This window comes from Morus notabilis, unplaced genomic scaffold, assembly GCF_000414095.1.
Source record: "Morus notabilis unplaced genomic scaffold, ASM41409v2 Scaffold1006, whole genome shotgun sequence".
Lineage (NCBI taxonomy): Eukaryota > Viridiplantae > Streptophyta > Magnoliopsida > Rosales > Moraceae > Morus > Morus notabilis.
Window position 1 is genome coordinate 163,532 of NW_010363971.1, and position 24,186 is coordinate 187,717.

A 24,186-nucleotide genomic window follows, 5' to 3' on the forward strand; every position below is an offset into this window, starting at 1 on the left:
AATAATTATAATATTATTATAATATCATATTATATGATAAAATTATAATATTAGAGTTATTAATATAATTATGATATTACTTGTTAGAATATTACTATTATATTATATTATATTATATTACGAGTCTAAATTTTAGATTGAGAAGATTGTAAATTTTAAATTTTATTACGGGTATTATGGGTATTATTAAAGTTTCATTAATTGTATTATGCTAATTCCCGCACAATCTAAAAGCTAAAGTTGTCTATAGGCTGCTTCTGATTTTGGCCGTATATTCTTGAAATTTTTTTCAGAAAACACTTTTGAAGAAATTTACCAAACACTAAAATCAACTCTGCTACAAGCAGAAGTTGATTTTGAGAGAAAAAAACAATACCAAACTAAGCCGATAACTTAACACTATTTATACTTTTACAAATGTGTTTAAAACTATTAATTTTAAGTAAATTTATCCCCCGATTTTTTAAAAGATTAGGAAGAAAATTGATATAAAATCAATAATTTAAGGGGTATTTTGAACTACTTTCATACTTTATAAGGTGAAATGAACCCTTTTTTAAAATTCAGAGAGCATATGAAACAAGATGCAAAGTGTTATGATTTTTCACGAGCACAAGCGTACACTATCGTTATCAAGTAATAAAATTTCTCTGAGTACAAAGTATCGTCTCACAATGATTGATTGTTATTATACTATAATTGTTTTTATCTAAAAATTTCGCAAGGAGAAAATTTGTATGAAAATAAAAACAAAATAATTAAAATAAAACAAAGCGCGAATAACAAGAGATGAAAATTCAATAATAGGGTTTTTGATTTAATCAAATCAATCATGCTCAAATTCCCAATTCATAATTAATCAATATTTATTCCTATGCTAACAGTGAATTTCTCTTAACTTAATTATCAATCTTTCTCAAGCATCAATTATCATATCTCAAACATACAAACCATATATTTCTGTCAAGATTTTAACATATTGAGACTCATTAAGAATAGGAAACCATAACTACTGCACTGGTCTTATAACTATCTCTAATTTATGACGTTCTAATGGCATCACAATCACGCAGCATATTTAACCATCACTTCTCAGTCTTAAAATTAAATACCAATTCATATAAAAGTTGGCCAAACATTCACAAACATTAAAGAACAGAGTGTAACACTCAGCAAATTGGAATAAACATCGATCCAATTGAAAATTAGATATTATGAACAATCATGATTCGGCTACACCGTACCCTAGATAAGGAAATTAAAACATGCTGGAAATATTAAACATCCTAACTAGTCTTAAACATTAGAGAGGAGAAAAAGGAGAAACTTTTTTTCGAGATTGAAGCCGAAATGCGTTTCCAGGTGATTGTCTTCTTCCTTCGTCGTATGTGAACTCTCCTCTATTTTCTTTAGATGACATTAAGAAATTTATATCGTGGATCACAAGAACTCTAGACACGTAAGAAAACCAGAGATTTATAATTCACCAAAACGAAATACAAGATTTACAAAATAAATAAACAAATAAAACAATATGTCCTTCATATCAAAATAGTATTGGCACTGCAGAGCCAAAAACTCGAAAAGTTGGGACATCTCTAACGTTTTGATCACTTGCAAAACTGTGTCCAATTTTGCACGGAGTATAAGAACAAATGAATGTGATGCTATCGATCTTGGTATCGAGATAATTGAGCATTATCATCTTCCTTCTTTTGTTTCTTTTACGATTTGGACACGTCACTGCTCTCCTGGTGCTGTTCATCTTTAGCCAGTGGTTCCATTCTATAACCACTATCAGATTCTATTAGCTGTTTTTAATCTCCTTTATAAGGACTAGTATCTGACGGTCCTGGTTCACTTTCATTGTCTTGAGTTTTCCCTTCTCAACTCCTGATCCTCGCTTATATTTACTTCTACCAACCTTTCGGCGTCTTCGGTGGAATCAAGATCAGATGGGATTTGTTCAGTCACTTTGCTTGACCCAGCTCCCTCTTCCTCCTCTTTATTGAGTGCCACTTCCTGATAATGCTGACTATCATCACATGGCTCGGCAAGACCACTAATAATTCGGAAATCAGTTGGCTCATCTACCTCTCCGTCAATATTTTCATGCAAGGCCATTTCGTCAGTAGGGGTTTCAAATATCACCTCGCCTTCAACATCCTCTTGATCAGTGCTACCGGCATCTCTCGTATTGTTGGGGGATTGAGAAACAGCTTCTTTAAAGAAATCACTTTCTGCATCTAATTCCGGAACAGAAGAGTTTTCTTCAACCAGGACAGATTCTTCTGAAATGCTTTCTACTTTTGAGTCGGTCCCAGCTGCATTTGCAGAGTTAGGAAAGGACTGGAAGGCATCCCAATCATCATCGTCCTCTTCATCCTCCTTGTCTTCCTCTTTCTCCGCCATGCTATCCTTATTAGAGTACATTACAGTGGCTGGCGGTTGGGATATCTTCTCTCTACTTTCCCCAGTTGGCAGTGGTAAACGTATCCCCAAGGATGGAGTTGCAGCTTTTGCCTGAATTGCACTTTGTTCTTGTGTAACAGAAGCACGGATGACCTCCTGATACCGAACAATGGTAAAGGGGAGATTCCATTTATTAACATCAATAAAATGGAATCCATTACTTCTAACTTATAAGTCATAATTAAAGAATGTACTAAACTGCTATTTTGCAGTTGTCGCTTGTCAGTATATAAAGCTCTTTCTAGCTAAAATAGCCTTACTTGTGTTTGGTAGGAGAGAGAGATAGAGGGAGGGAGAGGAGCGGAAGGAGACGTGGGGGGAGAGAATAATTCCCATGTTTGGTTGGATGGATGAGAGGAGGGAGAGAGTCTCCCTCCAGGCCCACCAATTTGGATCCTTCCATCAATGGAAGGATCCAACCAATCCATCCAATTTTAAAACTAAAAGTCTATTTTACCCCTAAAAGAAATTATTACCAAATAAATAAAATGGACAATATAGTAATTGGACAAACAACTATCATCCATCCTTTCAACTCTCCCTCACTCGTACCAAACAACATGAAGGATTACTATAATCCTCTCCATCCTTCTTACTCTCCATCCTTCCAACCCTCTATCCTTCATACTCTCCATCCCTCCAACCCTCTATCCTTCATACTCTCCATCCCTCTTACCAAACGGAGCCCAAGTGAAGGGAAAAAGAAGCCTAAGTGGAAAATATAAATCACATTTTTCTTTCATATTAAAAACGCTAAATATACCAGTTTTAGCCTGATAGTTTTATCCTTAATTAGCAACTAGGTCCAGGTGATACAGTAAGGCGCCAAATACCCAGAAAGGACAAGAACAAATTTCCCATATAATAACATTTCTACAAGAATATGCATGTAAAGAAACATTTTTCCTAAAAGAAAGAGTATGCAGAACTTAGAACTTAGATCACTGGAAGAATTCTGGAGGTTCACCTTGTCAAAAGATGGCCAATATTGTGGCACATAGGACTATAACCTATGTGGACAATAACAATGCTAATGATGTTAAGCTTCACCTAATAATGACAAAAGCTTCACCTAATAATGACAATTAGAGAACAACTACAGTCTGGACCCCTCTTGTATCCAAAACCAACATAAGACAGCCTCATAATCATGTAACAAAAATGCTTTATCAAATGAAGTAACACGCCCAAATATACCTGAAGTTGCTGCCGCTGTACTGTAGGCATAGACAATAAGGCTTCCTTAAAGTGAACTGCTGAAGAAGGAATTTGCGCAATATGAGATACGAGCCTTATAGAAGAGCTTCTTAGATCGTTGAACTCCTGCCATTAACATGCATAAGGAGAAGAATTCAGCATGAAATTAATTAGGTGACAACCTCAAATGTTCATAGTGAAGCTGATCAATTATGTAACCTGGGAACAGCCATCATCCGGAGCCATGATAATCATGACAGTGGCTTCCAAGAACAGACTCACATAACCTCTCTGACATTCGCCATCTTTTGATACTGCTTGAAGAAGCACTAAAAGCCTCAAGCATTCGCCGGCAATAGTTGCCGATTCTTTCGTTATGGGTTTCTGTCATCAAGAGCACAGTGACCCCTTTCGAATTAGAAAGAAAAGGCAGAAAATTTATCAAACTATGTGATGTAGGACCAAGAATTACGTGATGTGGGACCAAGATAGAATCCATATAGAAGATCGAAACCAAGATAGAGAAATAGAACCGCAGATAGAACCAAAGGAGAGATGGAGGATTCAAGAGAGAGAACAAGAACTCAGGAAGAAACCCATAATCTCAATATTTATTCATAAAACATTCTCTGAATTGAAACTACAAACTACCACATTTATAGGAAAACCAAATAGGAAAATAGGAAACTAACCAAACAAAATAAGGAAACTTGATAATGGCAAACTACCCCTAATACACAAATCCCTAGTTATATAGAAACTATATTTTAAAACTGATTAAGATCAAAATTTCCATCATTATGGTTTCCGAAAGGAAAAAGAAGCGAAGGGGGAGAAAACAAACCTGCAACATCTTCTGGATAATCACAAAGATATCTTTTACAAGTTCCCCAGCAAAGAACATTAGAAAAGCATTTTCTTCCGCATTTGTGGGCCTTTGTACCATGCCTTTAAGCACCTGAAACCCAATGGCCTGAACCTGCAAGGTAGGAAGTTAATGTCTACAGTATTACCATCTTTCTTTCATATTTAGTAGTTGTTCTATGCCCATAAACATAGAATGCAAAAAAAAAAAAATGTATCTGAAAACATAGTAGTTGTTCTACCCGCATATTTGAATCGGTGAGCGTGGTCTGGATACATTCAGTGCAATATTTGAACACGATAAAGTACACACTGTCATTATCAGTGTGCTCTCCAAGACATTCCATTTCATGAACTAATTTGGCAAATAAAATGGTTTGTTCAAGAGAAAAGGCCAGCTTTGACTGCCATAATGTGCACAAATCAGATTTACTCTCCAGCAGATGAATTCTCTTGATGCAATCTTTTGACAAATTAGCAATTGCATCAAGACAAGTTCCAAGTATCATTCTCATTTGAGCAACACCATCATCACCAACTTTATATTTGTCTGCATCAAAAAATAGTGATTAGCTTGACCAGACATAAAGAAAAGAAGATCCCATAATCAAGTAAAAATTGCTAACATAATAAGCTAATGCTTCAGCATGAATAATAATAATTCCAATAAATTCTTTTTCTTTGCCTGTGAATTACATCGTCCTTATTATATTATAAAGGATCTCACACCCTATCAACATTTGCTCACCATCATTTGTTTACACGACCCAAACCCTAGTCATCCAGAAATACACTGGTGAAACCACTCAATAAGCTTGTAAATTTGCACTAAACAAGGAGGGGAAAAACATGGATAACAAGTTGACAATTGACACATGATAAAAGGAATTTGTTCAAATTTGATAATCAGATGACCATCATGTGGTCAATATGGTTAAGCAGAGAAGTAAAGGACTCCCGTAAATGAAGTAGAGAAAATATTTCCATCAACAAATTACAGAGAACATTTCCATGATCAAAATAACCGTATTATCTGTTAGATTAGAAAAATACTATAACAGGAAAAGAAAATTGAAAACGTAATTATAGGGATGGAGAGCTGGTGTTCCCAGGTCAAAGCTCACCAACAAATTTCTTGAATAAGAGACTAGTGCACTTGAAATAGTTATTAACTTTGGAAAAGCAAGAGTCTGTTGAGGCTTCTTTAATGCACTTGTAACCGGCCAGAAGAAAAGCCAATGCTGCTGATATCAAATGCTTCTGCATAAGGTTGATATGAAAATGATGAGGCAGTAAAATATACGTTACATGCACGCCTCAGATGAATGAAAATTTAATAGGATGGAAAGAAAGTATGCATGAAGTGTAAAAAGTTTGCACCTTCGGTTCAAAATGCTTCACTAGTGTTTCTGCGTTAACAAATAAAGCACATATTGAATCCTCCAAATTTCGGTCAGCCAGTGATATTGCATCAGTACTACAAATAGAACATTAAGTTGTAAGCTAACTGGCAGTTCACTTAAACAGAGATCTTAAAGTCAAACGTTCATAATGAAACTTTATACCTCTGAAACACTTTAAAGAGATAAGCCATACAAAGTTCCATGGCCAAATAAGAAAAATTCTCCGTTTCAAGAAAACTTTCAGGGCAGTTCTGCACAATCTGCAAAAGAATTCATATAAACATACTGTTCTGAATCTGCCATTCACACTTATAATATTTTCATAAGCACGTTTAAATCGAAAGTATGACCCCACACTTATGACCAAAGAAAAATTGCACTAAAATATGAAATGAACCTAATTACAGAAAACTCTAATTATGCCAATATTTGTTTTTATTTTATTATTATTGTTATTGTTATTTTGCTAAAGACCTTTCTTTTTTTTTTGATAAGAAATCTCAAACCTTCATTAATCAAGAAAGAAAAGGTTTACAACAGGGGACGAGGAGTCCACCTAGAGCACCAACAAAAAAGAAACACTGACTAATAAATGTAAAATTAAATCCCAACCTCTTAAAAAAACAGAGAATGAAAACATTTAGCTTGAAATTCCATAAGGCTAAGCTCAAGATCAATATTTGTAGTTTGTACATTCACACCGAAGTCTGAATCAACAGATGTATTTAACAAGTTAAATGGATTCCAGTCACACGTTAGAATAATCACATGAGTCTAGACCAGACCCGGGCTGGCTGTCCAAATACTTGCAATAACCAATAAGAACTAAAGATTTCATAACGGTGACACCTCAACCAAAGTAAAGCTTCCTTGTCTATCTACTATTTGTTCTTTTGGTATGTGCCAAAATACAGAAGACTAATAGGAAAAGAAATTACAGATATTTTTTGGTCTTAATATTATATTTTTTCGAGAATACTTTATCAACATATTACCTGGGATATAACAGACAGTGCAAGGCTGTCCCATGAATTCTCCATGTACATGGAATACGAAAAAACCTGCACCAATTAAACATCATAACTTACATATCCTTTTGCAATTTCCGAAACAATGTTCCTGCAGAGGTCTTAGTACGAGTAACATTAAGAAAAATCTAGAAATTTATTTTATTTAAGGAAAAATTGTTTACCATTCCCAAGCCTATGTCATAACACATTTCTTCTAGAGTTCAAAATATTCCTTTGCTCGACGTGAAACAATGTTATACCATGAGCCTTCTCTCCAAAAAAACAAAAACAAAAAAGAAAAGAAAAAGAAAAAAGAAAGAAAGAAAGAAATAGACACACCACAGAAGGAGAGATGAAGGGATACCTGCAGCAATTCTCTGCATATGTCTATAGTAAGAAATCCCGCACTGGCAAATCTTTCTGTGGCAAGAAACTGGAATGCTTGTAATACAATCTCATATAGGTTTATGCCAGGAGAATTTAACTCTTCAATAGGTGACTCTCCTTCACGGTTAGCTTTAGCACAAGCCAAAGGAATTTTCAGCTTACTGACAGTGGGATGCTGTCCTCGAAATAGAACAAGCAAAGAAAATCCCCAAAGAAACTGATATTCTTTGGATTCCAGTTCAACCATGCTATATCCAGATAGTAAGCTGTTTTCTGCTATGTTGTCAACAGTGCCTTTGGAATGGCTATTCCCATCAAGACTCGCAGGAACTGCATCGTGTACAAGTGCCTGCAAAATTACAGGCCAGGATTCTTCTAAACAAGTCTGAAGCTTTGATGATACGAGAGGTGATTGGATTCCACTAAGAAATGAACTCCCCTGGACATGAAAAAGTGATGGCTATAAATACAAGCTTGCACCTTTTGCAAATAAAAGCAAGGGGGAAAACTAACAGCTTAAGAATTTAGTTTACCTTTTTCTTGAGATGCGCGTTGAGGAAGATGTAACAGTAGTCACGCAAAATCCCTATCCAGTAATTCCCAAGTATAGTTGAACTCTTTGAAAATAGTGGTAATAATGCTAGGTATTCCTCTGGAACCCTGGCACGGTGCCTCCTCAGAAATGTATACGCATAACATTTCAGAGATGCATGAGCAGCTAAAAGTCTTATTTTGATCTGTTTCGTCATTTAATAAAATGAAAGGGCCCATCATCTAATCTTGATACGTTTTACCATTTATAAAAATAGCAGAAGGCTTCTATTTCTCCTTAATAGCAGAAAATAGAAGGGAGCGTATCTTCTCTCCTTCAAAATGAAAATAATACGAAAACTGTGAAATCAGAAGTACCTTGCATGAGACCCATTCAGCAAAGGAGGGATAGTAAAGGTCTCTGAACTCATCCAGTGGGCGCGAAATCAACGAAAAAATGCGTTTAACTGCAACTTGATCGCCCTTGATTATCCCATTTGTTAATATCTGAAAATTTTACATGTCATTTCATGCATAGGTATCATTAGCTATAAAATCTATAAGAAAAGAAAGTTATATTTGTCTTTGAACCTTTGTAGCCAACTGCAAGCCTGCTTCCAATAAGATAGGGCCTGAGGATGAATCTAATGCAGTTCGGACTGCAGATACTAGTTGGGCCTAAATTTTAAAGATATTAGTCAATGAGAAGAGATAGGTGAAATTTAAATGGAAAGAAAAGGTCCACTATCAATGGAAATAAGTTAAGAGAGATACCTGATACTGTTCAAGTAAAAGGTGACCTGGTAGCTCAGGATCCTGTGTCCTTTCAAACTGTCCCCATTTCATGATAAAACAACATGACAAAGGAAATCATAAAATTTCACGCATGAAATTAATACATTTGATAGAAAATTAGAAGAAATTAAGAGAGCAAAATGAATATGACAAAAACATTTTCTCCATTACTCAATCGCACCAGCAATGTTGGCATTAGCAAAGTGCCAAGTTGCTAGTGTCCAGTAAGTGAATTTATCCTTAGTTTATTTTCATATAAAAAAAAATTATCTCTCTGTTTCTGAACCTGCTGTGAGCAATCTGGAACTTCAATTTAATAATTAGGAAAAAAGAAGAAAGGACTTGCCTTGTCCATGATGGTACTTAGAAGTCGCACACCAATGGGCTGCATGTTCTCAAACTGGATGGTGCTAATCTACGACAAATAATTAGGGAAAAGGTCAACATCAAATGCATTTTGGGGCTTGTGATACATCAAAGTACTAAAGCAAGCAAGCAACTTCATATCTGGCACCTGATATGCTAGTGATATTAGTTCTTGTACATGGCAAACAAGCCAATCACCAGAGGCGTGCATATTGGTGGGCTGTTTCCTTGCCAAACTGAGATCAAAATGAGCTGGATTTGTTCCAACAGCTCCAGGGAGAAGACTCAGACACCTAACAAGTCATACTCACCATGATTATGTATTTGATAGACAAACATAATAATCAAAGAAGGGACATCTAGCAAGTTATGTATTTGATAGACAAACATAATACTTGATATATGAACATCCAACAAGTTGAATCAGTTATGCAGGCAAGACAAATGGATTCATAAGATTATACAAAGATAAAGAGAAGAAACACCACATACTCGGCGGCAAATACTCTGGTCCTATATCTAAGGTGTCCATCTCTGTTGAACAGCACATGGGAAGCTTCAGCCGTGTTCCCATGAACTGGCCTAGAGTTAGAAACCATGTTTTCATCATCGTGTCCCAAATTCACACTTGTATCACCATCTGTACCATTTAAAGGATCATTTTCTACAGCATACTTTCCTTCAACATCTCTCCTGGTGGGTGTGGCAAGAACCTGGAAAGAGTTTTGACATACATTCAATTAGTGCTTAAAAGTATGTAGGCTACATAACTCAGATGCGTCATATTTATCCCCAAATTTTCTCCAGGCAAGGATCCCATTAGTTTCATCATCTGAAATATCACTTGTATTTATATTAGGTGACTACATTAAAGGCAGAAAAATGTGGGGAGAAAAAGAAAAAAAGGAGCTTACCACATTACGACATATTGATATCCAATGAAATGGACAAGAAGGGCAAGATGCATGGAGCAACCTCATAATTGTGGTACGCACTAGATCTCCAATCCTAAAAGAACAGCAGAAATTAAAATCTAAAGCATTATTTACGAGGAGAAAGAACTCTCTATCTATCTATCACTTCCATACACAATGTCATGCCGATATTTAGAACAAACAAACCCAAAAAACAAAAAAAAATCAAGCCCAAATATATAGTTCAGTTTGACTTTCCAATATGGGAGAAAAGATGATATAATCTTACAGTAGAAACGTATCATTGCTAATAGTAGTTGATAGTACTGAGCAAGATAAATGGACGCATCTAGTTCATAAAACATCTATATGAAAATTGTTTCCTCCCTACACATCAAAATCATTTATAAATGTAAAAGCAATATGGACGTACAAGTAAAAATTGACAATACAGTTCATGGAAAGTGCAAAAAATAAATCAAATTTTTCATGATCACTTGGGATGTTCGTTACAAGAGAAAGGACAAAAACCCAAGTAACATAGGTGATAAAAACCCAAGTAACATAGGTGATATATTTCTTCAACATACTCAGAATCGGTCTCCTCATCTAGCATACGAAACAAATCATCTTCTATTTGCTCATCAACAATGGAAACCTGCAAAGAAAAGAAAAAGAAATAGTATTACGGCTAAAATCCATGACAATGAGATGATCTATTTTCTGGTGGAATAAGCAAAAACCAAGAGCATACCGGATCCTTTTCAATGAGATGTCGTAAAGTGGACACAGCAAGATGCCTTAAAGTTGGCTACAAAAAATTTGGAAAAATAAATAAATAACAAGAAGAGGATAATATGCAATTTAAGAACTTCTATAAATGATCCCTTCAAAGAAACCTGTCTTGACGCAAGTGTAGGAAGAAGAGTTTGCACATGAGAGTGGACAGACACAGCTTGCGGTGCAAAAAGAACAAGTTGTTGGGTAAAGCGGACATTCCTGCAAGCAGGATAGGCTTAGGCTATTAATGTCCAAAAAAAATCAAACTACAACAACAAAAGTGGGAAAGAATCTCTTCCAAAGTCAACCCAGTCCCATCCCATAGCCATGGAAGTTTAAAACAAACAACTGTGAAATAGAGTCTGTAAGCCCTATAATGAAAAAGATAATTAGCCAACATACTCGAGCATTGTTGCTGTTTCCTGCCCGGAGCTTATCTCTGCAATAACAGACTGGAAAAAAGTAGTTCGTTAATGCATAAGGTCAGTTGTATCATAATTCAATAGAACTAATCACAAAAAAGAACTTCCAGTGATTCATATTTCATCATCATGTCCAAGGAAAGTACACTTTCAAACATTAATAAGTCTAAGGATGTTGGAAATCTATGTTAACTACCTTACAGCGTGAAAAGAAAATACTTCCTGGGGCAAGTTCAGGACCAAGAACAGCAACAACAGCATTTATTAGGCGGCCAACTCCTTGCTGAAGAACAACACATCCATTCTCTTCAGACAAAAGAATGTCCAAAGCAAGGCCAAGTGTTGCCTGCGAACAAAAACAAACAAGAGAGACAAGTCAACTAAAACTAACTGTTCATGCATCTGAGAAAGAAAAAGGTACAAAATGATGCTCTGACATAACAGACATAAAAGAAAAGACCAATCTTTCAGCAGCAAAATAGAGGAATCTATAATTTTATCCCCACATATGTAGTTTTTTTTTTTTTTTTTCCTAGTGAATATCAATGAAACTCTTATATTTACTGGAGCTAAAAATTTAGTCCATGATATTCCAACTCTGCTACTTATATCAAAGACAATGAAGGTCTATGTGAAAACATATAAAAGCAATTACTCTAGATCTTTGAACTTAATATTATGCAAGTACCATGTGAAATTAATACAGAGGACCTTGACCCCATAAAAAATGACATTAATAGACTCTTGTTCATTGTGAATACAGAGGACCTTGACCCAAAAAAATGGCATTAGACTCTTGTTAATTTTGAAAACTCTCTTCGTTTCAGGTATCTTTCAAGTTTATCTAGGCTTTCATCACCATACTATTCGTTATCTAAAATATAATTAGAAAGAAACAAAATCGTAAAGTGAAAGTTCTTTATTCACTATTTTTATGGGTTCTCGTTCTTCCTGTAACAAAAAGATATTACATCCTGACATAAGAACGATACCAGAAAGTCTAAAAATTTTCTCAAATTTCAGCTCTGCACCAAAGTTTTTCATAAGAATATTGATTGGCATCTGGAAATAAAAAGTTAGGAAATTAATGCACAGCGTTTACTATTGAGTATTGACGGGTATAAAAGAGGTAATTGTTTTCACTATTGACAAGTATAAAAGAGCTTCTGCAACAGACACCAAATGACACCAATAAAGCTTTATTTCTAAAAGCACCTAAAATCACAACGAAGAAGGCTACCTGGACATGTGATACATATGATAAACCAGCAGCTTCAACGGTTAAAAGAAGTCCATGCAAAGACCAGATCTGTAAACCAGCTATTGAACTCTTGGCTAGCAAAGAGATTGAGCTCACAGTTGCAGGCACTAAAGTTGATAATGCCATGCCTCCTGCACTGCAGGTAAACCATGTAAGAGGAAAGGCCCTAGACAGTCAACATGCCTCCTTATTTGAAGTACAAATCTAGTTTTTATTTTTCCCATAGGTTGCTTTTTTGTTACTCTTGCTGCAATATTACAAGGATACATCTTATCTTTTTTATAGATAAAACTTCCTTTTACCAAATAAAATCATATACAACAGAATGAGGACAAGAAGTTATGACACAGAGAAAAAAAAATCCAAAATACAACCGACTTAAAAAAGTAAAAACAAACTTATACAATTAACCCCCCATCACATCCTTCCAATTCAAAATAATCAAAGAAAAAGGAAAATATATATAGACATTATTCCATCTAAGAAACAATAAGGAAAAAAAAGTTTGGGCAGAGAGGGGGAGAGAGAGGGGGGTGGGGGTGGAAGTAAACGGATAAATGTTTCACCTGCGATGAATGCAACCCAGAGCAAGGGCTATCGATCCAGCATAGTTTGGATCTGTTGGCCCCGTCAAGTCACCAAGTAGCAATCTAGTCTATTTTATCACCAAAAATAACAAGTGAGAGTTTGTGCAGCACATAAACACCCATGAGAGAGAGAGTTAGTGAGTGTGAGTGAAAACAACTGTCTTTTTTCACATTAACTAAATACAGAAACAGAAAGCAAAGAAAAACCTCTTTGAAAATACAGATGCAAAAACTGACCATTCTTGCTGTAAAGACATCATTTCCAAGGCGTGCTAAAAGACCAAGACCTTCTGAGGAAGCTCTACGCTGTGCAGGGCAGGTGTCTCCCTCTACCAGAATGCTCTGTCAAATAAAATGTTAACGTTCAGATTTGAAAATTCTCAAATCACTGAAACATTTTTTACGGGGCAGATTAAAATTTTGGCACCTGAAAAATGGCCTGTGCAGAATTTAGTATATCCTGTCCTAATGGCTGGGGACGAAGAAAAAGCAAAGCCTGAAGTGAGAAAGAAACGAAGAGTTAATGTCAATCATTAAATTCACTAGACAAGACTGGACCCCAAAACATCTTTGACCTAGAGAATAATAAGCACCTTGAATCCAGCAAGTAACCCCACACAAATATTGGTGACACTGGCCGCATGCCACGTCTGCCTCTTTCCAGCTTTCAGACAGTGCTCAATAATTCCGAGAAGTGACTGCATACCACCACTATCCTGGGAATTTGAATTTCGTTAAAATTTAGAGTGAGAAACTCATAGACAGATGCAAATATTTCACCATATCCCCCTACCTGAGAAGCAAACATGAGTCCGAAGCATAGCAGCATCTGGTTGACCAAGGTCTTGTTGATTGGTTCAGGCTTCATGGTCAAATTCAATCCTCAGATTATGAAGAACAAGGCAACCAAAATAAACAATAATACTAAAAAGCATCTGGTTCATTATGTTCCGGTTGGTTGGTTCAGGCTTCATGGTCAAATTAAATCCTCAGCATATGAAGATAAATAACGCAATGAAAATTATAAGCAATAATATAAAAATTCAAACGTAAGAATCAGTATTGCCAGATAATGGTTGTCAATTGTAGGATCAATAATTCAGTACAGAAGCAAAGTGCCAAATGTCCATCATAAAAGGGGGATTGCACTCTGGCATGATTAACAGGTTGATTAATCCAGTTTTCATAAGTGGGAGGAAAAAAGAGAGATGGAGAAATTCTTCTTTAATGCAGAAGAATGTATTGAAAGCAAAATGAAACTCTATCGACTTTCAAGAAATTATAACTCCAGTAGCAGAAAACAAAAATTCAGGAAAATATAGATGTGAACAGAATTTCTATCATGGCAAAAGCCTTTTGTTTTGAGTGGTGGAACCATAAAAAACCCACCTGTGCTCACTATATGCACTTAGTTAATCTTGTTAGCTCTCAGCCGCAAAAAACTATACTTACGTTTATTCTAATAAGATTGAACAAATATATACAATCGAGACATAAGCATTCTACAATAACAAATCAAGCCCAATTAAGGATTCAACAATTTTTGTAACCTCTATTTCCTTTATTAGCTTTATTAATTGAACCACTACTCTAAGATTAAAAACTAATTTTATCTAGCCGAAGCCTGAATAATAGTGCTGCTTAGTTCGTGTTGGAGTCCTTAGAAGGAAAAGAGCAACAATGAAGACTAGGAAATTCTCAAGCAAAGAATTAGGATCAAAGAAAAATCATCAGGATTTGGTGAACGCAGAATACGCCAGAAATGAACAGTGAAACTGATAGCCTTTGATTATTCTAAGTTGAAAGATGATGGGGTTCTAACTGTACGAGTCTTGTTTTTATCAACATGTTTTCCTTTCGATTGTTTGTTTTCCTTGAGGAGCGTCCTCTTTTACAGACTTTGTAATTGATTTTATCATCAATGAGAGGATATTACTTATACAAAAAGTACATAAAAAACCACGCCACTGGAATATTGAAAAACGGAATAACTTAATGGGAAACATTCCCCTGAGTTTATTACTAGCCAGAAAAATTATAATAATCTTGGGTGGTGATGGTAATGAAACTAAACTACATAAAAGAATTACCTGAGGAAAGCTAGAAACTTCATTTTCCCACACACAAGGCATAAGACCATCCTTTCCCCCTTGAAAGGCACGAAGTTCGTCTTCAAACCAGTCCCTAAGCAAAAAAAGATAAGTAACAAATATCTCTCAGATTCAAATAGAAGGGAGGACTCCATAGTTAGCTACAAAAAGATTCATGATGCTACAGCGCTGTCAGGGTTGAAAGCATTTAGAAGAGAAACTTAGCTATCAAAATACTTTGAATTTAAACACATATACACCTTCCAGGAATCCAGGGACCCAACCATGCATCTCTTTTGTCTAACAACATCCTCAAGCATGAGCTTTCCTCACATCCAGCAGCATCCCTGCTAAGTTAAACCAGGAAGTTTAGGGGAAACAATAGCCAAACTAGTTCCACTTTCAAACGAGATTTAAAAAGACAAAAAAAATCACATTATCCTCAAAAGAGAATGTGAAAGATTGTCTGGAAACTAAAGCAGAGTAATGTGCAACTAAGGGTTCAAGCAGCATCACCTGAATGGTGTTGTGCATAATTTAATAATTTGTGGGTGGTCGTTCTTATATGCCATTGGATAAGGAAGAGACTGATATGCTATTAACATTCTGATAATAAATGCATCTATTTCAGGCTTCATAGTCCTCAGATCCTTCGCCGCTATTGCTGATATATAGGACAAAGCCCTGTTTTGCATCATGTAAGGAAACTTTAAAATTGTACACAGGACTGGACAATACAAGAAATTGTAAAGCCACCATTAAATGTGTGATAATAAGCATACCTACTCAGATATACGAGTACTGGCTGAAGTAAAATCCCACTATCAAAAGAAGTAGGTTTAACAAAGCACTTCAAAAATGATGTAAGAGCATCAATTGCTGCAGACCATATGCTGCCAGAAAATAAGCAAAAAATAAAAATCACTAACAACCAATTCCATTTTACGTGTCCAACACATTGCTAGTCTTGCAAGCTTGAAAATAGAACAAGGAACTACAAGGTCAAGAGATAGTTTCATGCAATTTAGAAAGACAATGTATTAGGCTGTTAAAAGTAAAAAATAGAACAGACACACTGTATAAAGATTTACCGAATCCTTGATGTCACATCCTCAGTTTGTTTAGATTCATGCTCCGGAGTTCCACTAAAGATATCAGCCCATAAGGAAAGAATATCAAAAACCTGGTCTTCAATCTCCTGTATTTTTCAAGAATAGCCTATAATGTTTAGCTCAGGATGCCTTTTTTTTTCTCAGAGATTTCTTTAAGTAAATTGAATTCAGGTTCAACTGCATACCTCCTTTGGCATGGAAGCGAGGAGAGATGATAAAAGATACCAGCCCGCCTCTTTTTCGACTGTGACAGCTACAGGGTTCCGACTAGATTCTGTAAGCATTTTCTTTGAAACATCAAGCACGGAGCTGGGCAATCTAAGCGCAATAAAACAACTAATTAGCATTAACAACCACCAGCATGTATGACAATCATGACATTCCATAATGACCAAAAGGAAAATGGGTGCAATGTCAAAAAAGCCGTATCAATATATACCGGCATAGAAAGCTAAGAGGCACTACATGCCATAATAGTAAATTCAGACATCCAAAATAGGAAAGGATGGAGAGAGAAAAACTATAGGGACAAAGTAACTCCAAAAAACAAAAAGGAGAAGTGACATGAATTCTATTTCTCAAATTGTATAAAACATCTCTGTAGCACGTTAAAAAAAGATTCTGATATCACAAAATATTATGTTCGGCTAAAATGCCAAAAATCAAAATCATAACACGTGTAATCTCTTTTCATTGGCTGTAATCGATGAAACTAATATCGTGGTGATATTTTAATATATTAAAACAATATTATACTTTATTCATACAAACATTATCTCTCCATTAACGGGCAAAAAGAAATTTATTATCAGGAAAAAGTAAATAATTACCTAGCTGGATATCCAAGAGGTAATTTTGGGGAGATGGACACAAGAGCTGCTAACACAGTAGCTTGCCCATGCAAAGAATCCAGGTCTGATTGCAAGTTGTTCCCCTGTAAACAAGTTATGGGTACCACGTAACGACAAATATTAATAAAAGACATAGAACATCAAATAGTTCCCTTTGCCTCAGGACAACCAAGGTTAAATGGTTATAATCAAAGGAAAACTAGCAAAACAATTTCTATTTAAGCATATTCATTTGCCACTAATCCTAGTGAAAAATTGTCCATCTAAGCATATTCAATTCAACTGCTAGAAAGTATAGTTCGTAAAGCACTAAAAAAACGAATATAGGACAACACAGAAACGTAAAAGCTTTAGTAACAACCATTCTTTCAACTTTTCAGCAACTGCCATAATCATCAACAACAAACAAAAGAACAACAAAATAAAAGCAAAAAAAAATAACAAACTTCACCTTCTCAAACGGAAGATTCTCCCTTAAAGCATTTAACATGGTTATAACATATGAAACCAAACCACCAACACACGTGGGATCAACCTCAGCCAATGCACGCAACGTTAGAGCAGCCTCAATTCGTACCTGGCCATAAATTATCATTCAATGTTCAGCTACCAAATTCTACTATCAAAACCATAAAAATTAATACTTTTATATTGATAATAACAAGATATAAGCTAACTCCACGTATTATACTGCATCAAAAGTTAATCTCTTATCATCTGTCATAGAAATTTCAACCAAGGAAAGAATAAGAAAGAAAGAAAAATACAAGTAAAAACCAACAAACTAGGGAAAACAATGAAAGAAAATGAATAAAAACTACCGTACTTAGTGCATTAGTTCCCTTAACCTCAAGATCAATTTCCTCTCTTAACCTGGTCAACTTAATTTAGATCCTCCTCATAAACCTCGTACAATTTCCCTTACCATTCTGTTTGTTTTTTTTTTTTTTTTCTTTTCTTTTGCAACCTTTGTTCGTGATCATCTTATCAATAAAAGGATCTTTTCTTTTAAAAATTATAGAAAAAAAGAAACAAGAAAAAAGAACTGTAGACCCCAGCCGAAATCTATAGGACTTTTATGTGGGAACAAATTACAAAAATGATCATTTATAAACATAGGTTGTAGAAAGGGACCTACAATCTGATTACAATAACAAAAGTAAAAATCTGCCTTCACATTTTAATGATCTACCTCGCATCTTTCACTAAGAGGGTAGTACATACAAAGTTGTAATTAAGTGTGAGCAAAGATATAAATATAAAAGAATCTATTGACACTGCAAATGACGTTGATTGTTGAAGCCTCAAATGATAGTGAGAAGTCAAAAGCTTACAAGTTGTGAAGAATGAGATACTGCTGCAACAACTGAATTGTCAAGCATTTCCTTGAATTCAGATGGAACCTGCAAATGGAAAGAGTAAGAACAACCTTAAACTTTTGTTTTTACAGAAACTACGGGACTTTTATTGATATGGAAAAATTATGTACACAAGAAGAGGAAGAGATTTCCTCAAAGGACGAAAATCCTAAAACCAAAAGTTTACAACAGAGAGACACAGACATCATGAAAGCAACGTGTTACCTCTCCCAATGTTTTCAGGGTATATGACACAGTACGTAGAGCAGCAATTTTAACGGAAGGACTGGCATCAGGTAATTGAAGCTGCAAATTTCATAGGAAAGTTTGCTTTAGAGACGCCATAGAATTTCAGGCAGCTATCAGAATATTTGATGTCTAAAAAAAATGTACTACAAAGTCCTAAAACTTATGCTCACCTGGTTTGCAAGAAAATTTAAAAAGTTCCTCTGGGTAGGTTCTGTCATTTGATCAGTTATGCCAACATGAAGTATATAGAGAACACATGCCTTCAGCAAACAATAAATGGCCAGTGAGATCTTCAAAATGGAGATAATCACCGATATTCTCAACCATTCATAATAATTAATATAGCAACCAACAACGTCTTAACATCATTCCCTCCCAAAAAGAAAAAAAAAGTTATACAATGGACAATTCTATATCTATAGTTGATCTTAAAATTATATTCTTATTCCAAATATGCAACTAAGTTTAATATATCAAAATCATAAGAGATAAAACATGAGACACAGTTGTCACAGTAAAACATAGGAATTCTAACAGCCTCGTCCTCACAAGTTCCATGATATCTAATAATTGCTTCATTCGTTATATAGTCTTATCAAACCGGGAAAGCTGATAAATGGCATTAGCCATCTAATCCATATCACTCATTTTTTCCTTTGATAAGAAATGAAGCTCATCCATACACCGGAACCCATCTTTAAACTCTTGATAATAGGGTACAATTTCAAAACTGAGCTTTTACAACAAACTGGTCCTAATTTATTCTTTTCTATCCAGTATTGGAGAGGTAATATATCTAAATTAATCAACTAAACTTTTTTAGAATGTCAATATCATTTGGCATATTGTTCGCTAGAATAAATTAACAACTCCAGGACTGCTTAAAACGAATTATAGATCCCCCATTAGGGTTACACCAGAAAATATTAGAGACTAACTTATAGCTCAACATTTCCTTCACTTAGCTCAATTCGTGTTTCACTTTCTTAAATAAATAAAAACTAATTAGAGCAGATACACAAGAAAAAGAGTCATCTAATTGCAAAATCTATTTATCAGCTAAAAAAAAGGAAAAAGGCTGTGGCTTGTTGAGGAGATACCAGTGCGTGGGAATCAACAGAAGCATCAATACCAAGTATATCCATAACTTGCACAGCATAGTTCTGGAGCTCACTATCTGGAAGCAAATACTTTAGACGAATGGCCTGCAACATATAATACAAAGAAAACTTGTGAATGGAAAGATATAACCATAAAAGAAGTCCTAAATATTACTACGTTAAAGTAGGCTATATAACTGAAAATCACGCTCCAAACTTAGCACAGTAGCAACTGGTATAGCCAATTCATAAAAAGGCAGCAAGACAAAATTCACCAACAAAAATTTCAGGCTAGCAGCAATGCACCTTTCAACAGCATAACTGCTGAAAAGAATGTTTCCTTTCTTTATAAGAGCTGCTCAGAAAATTAATTAAAAAGGTGAAACAAAGAAAAGTATATAAGAAAGGATGAGTGATGCAGTGGAATGGAAAGAACAGGATTTTACCGGCCTAACCCGGACGGAAGACGGGACATGAAATCCCAAATCTACCTAAAGAAACCCCACAAGGGGAATTTCCCCCAATTGAAGAGAAAACACTCAAAACTTTTGTATTCAATATCAATAATCAAGTATCTCTAATACGATTGATAATGTGGCTATTTATAGCTCACACACAAAACGATAACAAAATACTCACTAAAGGCAAACGACATACTAATAACAAAACAAAGCTAAATTACTAAGCTAGAACAAACGACAACATAAAATATTAAAAACGACTAATTATAGGTAAATCTCCCTACATCAATGAGCCAACCTCAGCAAAGAGAATTCCAATCATTCCTCAGAAAGCATTTAAAAATGGAGATTTGTCACTCATAAAACAGCATAGTTGCTTATTATATTTCGCCAGTTACCCCATCTAGTGAAGAAAATTGTTACTAAGCCAAGGAACAATTGTCAGCATTTACCTGCAAAAAGAATACCCAAGACAAGGTAATGCCAACTCGCATGTCCTTTGACCGTGGCCCACTTGCTGTGCAATGAACAATTTGTCAAAGTAGTTCAATGTAGTGAAGTGTGAATGCTGAGTATAATAGTATTGACTCAAATATATAAACACACATTCATATTGTCCGGGCAATGCATGTCCTCAAAAAATAAAGTAACCAGGTGCAGAAAATGCAAGCCCGTTAAAGTACCTAAAAGTTGAGAAAGTAACCTGAATATTTAAACCATTTAATGCAAAAAATAAATAAATAAAATAACTACTTAAGGTGGAAAATTACCTTTTGTGAAGGGCAAAGTCAAATACCTCTGCAATCCACCTTCTATCTTTTTGGCTGGAATTTGAGGACCTTTTCCCCTTGGTTGAACCTAATAAAACCAAATATCTTGAGATTGCTACGAGGATTTAGGGAAATCAAGATGTACAAATAGTTGCAGTATAACCCCATCCAGATTTGACAATTCTTTTTTTTTTATAATAAACAAAACCTTTTATTGAAGAAAGATAATCAAAACAAGGTGACGAGGATGAGAGATCCTCATAAGCAAAAACCAAAAACAGTTTGGACATGTAAGAAACATAAACGCAACAACTCTCTTAAGTCTCAATAACTCAACACATCCCTCCAACTTAACAGGATTATCGATAAAGGAAAATGCTTAAACCCTTTATTTGTAGATGCCCAAAGCGAAGCCAAAAATTGAGCCTTTTCAAACAGGTCTGTCTCTTTGGAACTTATGTCCTCAAAAATTCGTTAGTTTCTTTCCAGCCACACCACCCAAAAAATTGCCACCACCATTGTTTTCCACATAATCTTCCCCTTCTTTCCATCTCCAAACACTCTTAGATCCTCTTCGACAACATATGAATCCAAATCTTTAAGAAACCAACATACTTGCACATTATTTTATGTCTGAGTATAAATGAGAAATCCAGATAATTGAGGTTCATCACTTGCATAATAACTCATTTATAGAGACTAATTTTATATACATAGTTTAAATTAATTGTTCAGCCAAATCTGAAACTTAATAGGACTGTCTTTAAATTCCAGACTTTATCCGACTATAAATACATTATCAAAATCATAGGATATTTGGATAAATAATTAAATGGATAGCACAGCCTTGTTCTGTACTTTCAGCAAATTGAACAAGATTAGTTCCTGTTTGTATTTCTTTTTTGTTTCTTTTGCATGTCAAATTCCAAACTCTCTTCTCATCAAAATTCAGTATAACAACTGATCTTCAACTGCTAATTGGAGGAGAAAACAAAAGCAGAAACCTGTGTATCAGGATTTATTCCAAGAGCAAGCAAGGACCCTAATGCTTCGGCAAATGCATCCCGAACAGATGGAACAGTATCCTCAAGGGCCTGTTGCAATCAGCAATGGAAAGGAAAAACATGAAATGCGTACATGGGAAAGATCAACATTTTTTTAGGGAAAGGTCAGCATCGCTTTCAAAATAATTGTAAACAAAACAAGACAAAGAAGAAACCTGCCTTGACACAATGGGAGGCTGAATTCTCAAGTTCTCCCACTCCCAAACCTGGTCCTCCAATGAGGGCAAATGCCTTTAGACATCTCGCAGCAGCTATTCTAACTAAGAACGACTTATCCCCAACAGCAGATCGCATGATGAGACGGAAGGATTCTGTATATGCTGAAGAAGCAGCACTACCACCCGAGCCTTCTAGAGCATTCTGAAGCATGTGTAGAGCCTCTTGTCGAACAAATTCCTGAAGATGATATATTTGACTGGAATTATAAATAACAAGAAAAAGCAAGAAGGCTGGAAGAAGGCTCTTTGACTTGTAAGCATTTAAGCCAACGAGTTGTGCAGAAACCAAGCACTTTACCCTTGACCTACTCAAGCACCTAAAAGATAGCACCAAGATACTAGATAGAAGAAGTCACAAGATTGGATAACAATTACCATGGTGTAAAAGATAATTATATTCGCGAATGAACACAACAATTACCATGGCATTGGGGGTAGCGTGGGGTAAAGCTTGGGTTCGGGAGGGTGCAGGTTTGATCCCGCATTGTATAAAAAATAAAATAAATTTTAATAAATATAAAAAATAAAATCACATTTATCAAAAACGAGATAATTATATTCAGCAAGTATACTAATACGCCCCTAAAAGAATATTATTCAGCATAAAGTAAACAGGCCATAAGAGTGGTAGATGAATAATTATACTAAATTCTGTACTTGAACAAAAGGGCTCCTTCTCTCACTTTTTTTTTCCCTTTCTTAAATGAATTCTTACTCACTAAGATGCAAATTTGCATATCGTGGGGGACTACCTCATGGAATTTGAAAAGCTTCGTCGCAATAACAGTTGTTTCGAGTAAACCCGACGTGATCCTTCTCCCAAAATGCCGGTATAGTTCTCCTAAGCATTGTGTGGCACCTGCAGAATTGGTTCGCAGATTTAAGCAAAAGAAGTATCAGATAGATCTGTAATATAACAATTACAACAGCATCAATAACACTGAATGACATAACAGTAAACGACGTTATGAGTTCTAGTATTTTTCAACCAACCAGCAACTTTTTGAGGTTCATTCCTCTTGCCATCAGAGAGAAATCCTTGGAGACTGCTCACTCTTGAGTATATCGAAATGCTATCTCCCTTGGATATAATCTTAGCCATTGCTACCGACGCCAAATGCCGTACAGGTCTCCGAGCACCGAGAATAAGCAAGGAATACAGCGCATCCTCACATTTCCTTTGCCACAACAAGATTGATCCCTGAAATTAATTTTTCGGCTGGTGAATTATAAATCATCGTGAAGCTTCCAATGAACATATGTTCCAAAAATCCATCAATTTCAAACAGAAACGCTCATATGAATTCAAAAGAGTAATAATCATCCTATGAATTCTTGAATGCATTAAATTAACTTGAACTACACTGAATTCAGATAAGGTCTAAGTAATCATCTCTAATTTCACATCAATCGAAGTGTCATTTCCTCACGTACATCGCAATGGCGACCAAAGGCAGAAACTGATGAAACATAAATACGCAATCTGAGGCGAAGAACAATCTGAATCAAGCATTGATTTCTAAAGAAGACGAAGAAAAAGAGAGAGAGAGAGAGAGAGAGAGAGAGAGGCGGACCTTGGGCTCTTCATCAATGGCGGAAATGAGATCGGAGAGAAGATCGAAGCAGAGGAGTGGCTCCGGCGCCTGCTGAGCTGCGGACGCGACTATGGACTCCAGTTGCGCCACCAGCACGCCGAACCGCGAGAGCGGTACGTTCTCCCTCACGTAATTCCTCGCCATTGGCGTTTCTTCAAAGAAGAACGATCAAGAAATCCGCAAAAGAAAAAAAAAATGAAGAATCTTCAATGAAATGGAAAATACTTCATCTTCGCATAGAACTGGGGGTTCGAAGTTTTTGTTGGATTTGATCTGAAAATAGAAGACAAAAAAGAGCAAGAAAAAATAATTAAATCAAACAAATTTTA

At 35.5% G+C, this 24,186-nt stretch overlaps 1 protein-coding gene across 1 annotated transcript; it reads right to left on the minus strand.

Annotated features, from left to right (window-relative positions):
* Positions 1-1,136: 1,136 nt before the first annotated feature.
* On the minus strand, positions 1,137-24,186 carry LOC21392015 (protein SWEETIE). The gene is made up of 48 exons (XM_024170370.1): positions 23,837-24,186; positions 23,256-23,463; positions 23,015-23,121; positions 22,204-22,440; positions 21,985-22,074; positions 20,981-21,068; positions 20,663-20,727; positions 19,750-19,854; positions 18,820-18,909; positions 18,626-18,706; positions 18,377-18,445; positions 17,494-17,619; positions 17,022-17,125; positions 16,377-16,509; positions 16,171-16,277; positions 15,862-15,972; positions 15,596-15,763; positions 15,340-15,426; positions 15,080-15,173; positions 13,783-13,851; positions 13,583-13,705; positions 13,417-13,485; positions 13,227-13,331; positions 12,969-13,057; positions 12,382-12,538; positions 11,338-11,487; positions 11,122-11,171; positions 10,839-10,938; positions 10,694-10,750; positions 10,530-10,597; positions 9,940-10,033; positions 9,518-9,738; positions 9,174-9,318; positions 9,006-9,074; positions 8,639-8,695; positions 8,456-8,542; positions 8,243-8,371; positions 7,867-8,070; positions 7,311-7,772; positions 6,932-6,997; positions 6,099-6,196; positions 5,914-6,010; positions 5,658-5,793; positions 4,776-5,083; positions 4,514-4,648; positions 3,889-4,053; positions 3,670-3,795; positions 1,137-2,568 (listed from the first exon to the last, which is right to left on the minus strand). The coding sequence occupies exons 1-48, from the start codon at positions 23,999-24,001 to the stop codon at positions 1,864-1,866; spliced, it is 6,576 nt and encodes a 2,191-aa protein (XP_024026138.1). The 5' UTR covers positions 24,002-24,186; the 3' UTR covers positions 1,137-1,863.

What these genes read in the sequence shown, in the direction of transcription:
- LOC21392015 (XM_024170370.1), bottom strand. Translation starts at nt 24,001, where the DNA reads ATGGCGAGGAATTACGTGAGGGAGAACGTACCGCTCTCGCGGTTCGGC. An exon ending in GGTTACTTGCTGGATTCAAG is followed by an intron (nt 13,486 to 13,582) that starts GTGCTTATTATT and finishes TTCTCACTTCAG; the next exon opens with GCTTTGCTTTTTCTTCGTCC. An exon ending in TACAGCGGCAGCAACTTCAG is followed by an intron (nt 2,569 to 3,669) that starts GTATATTTGGGC and finishes GTTCGGTATCAG; the next exon opens with GAGGTCATCCGTGCTTCTGT.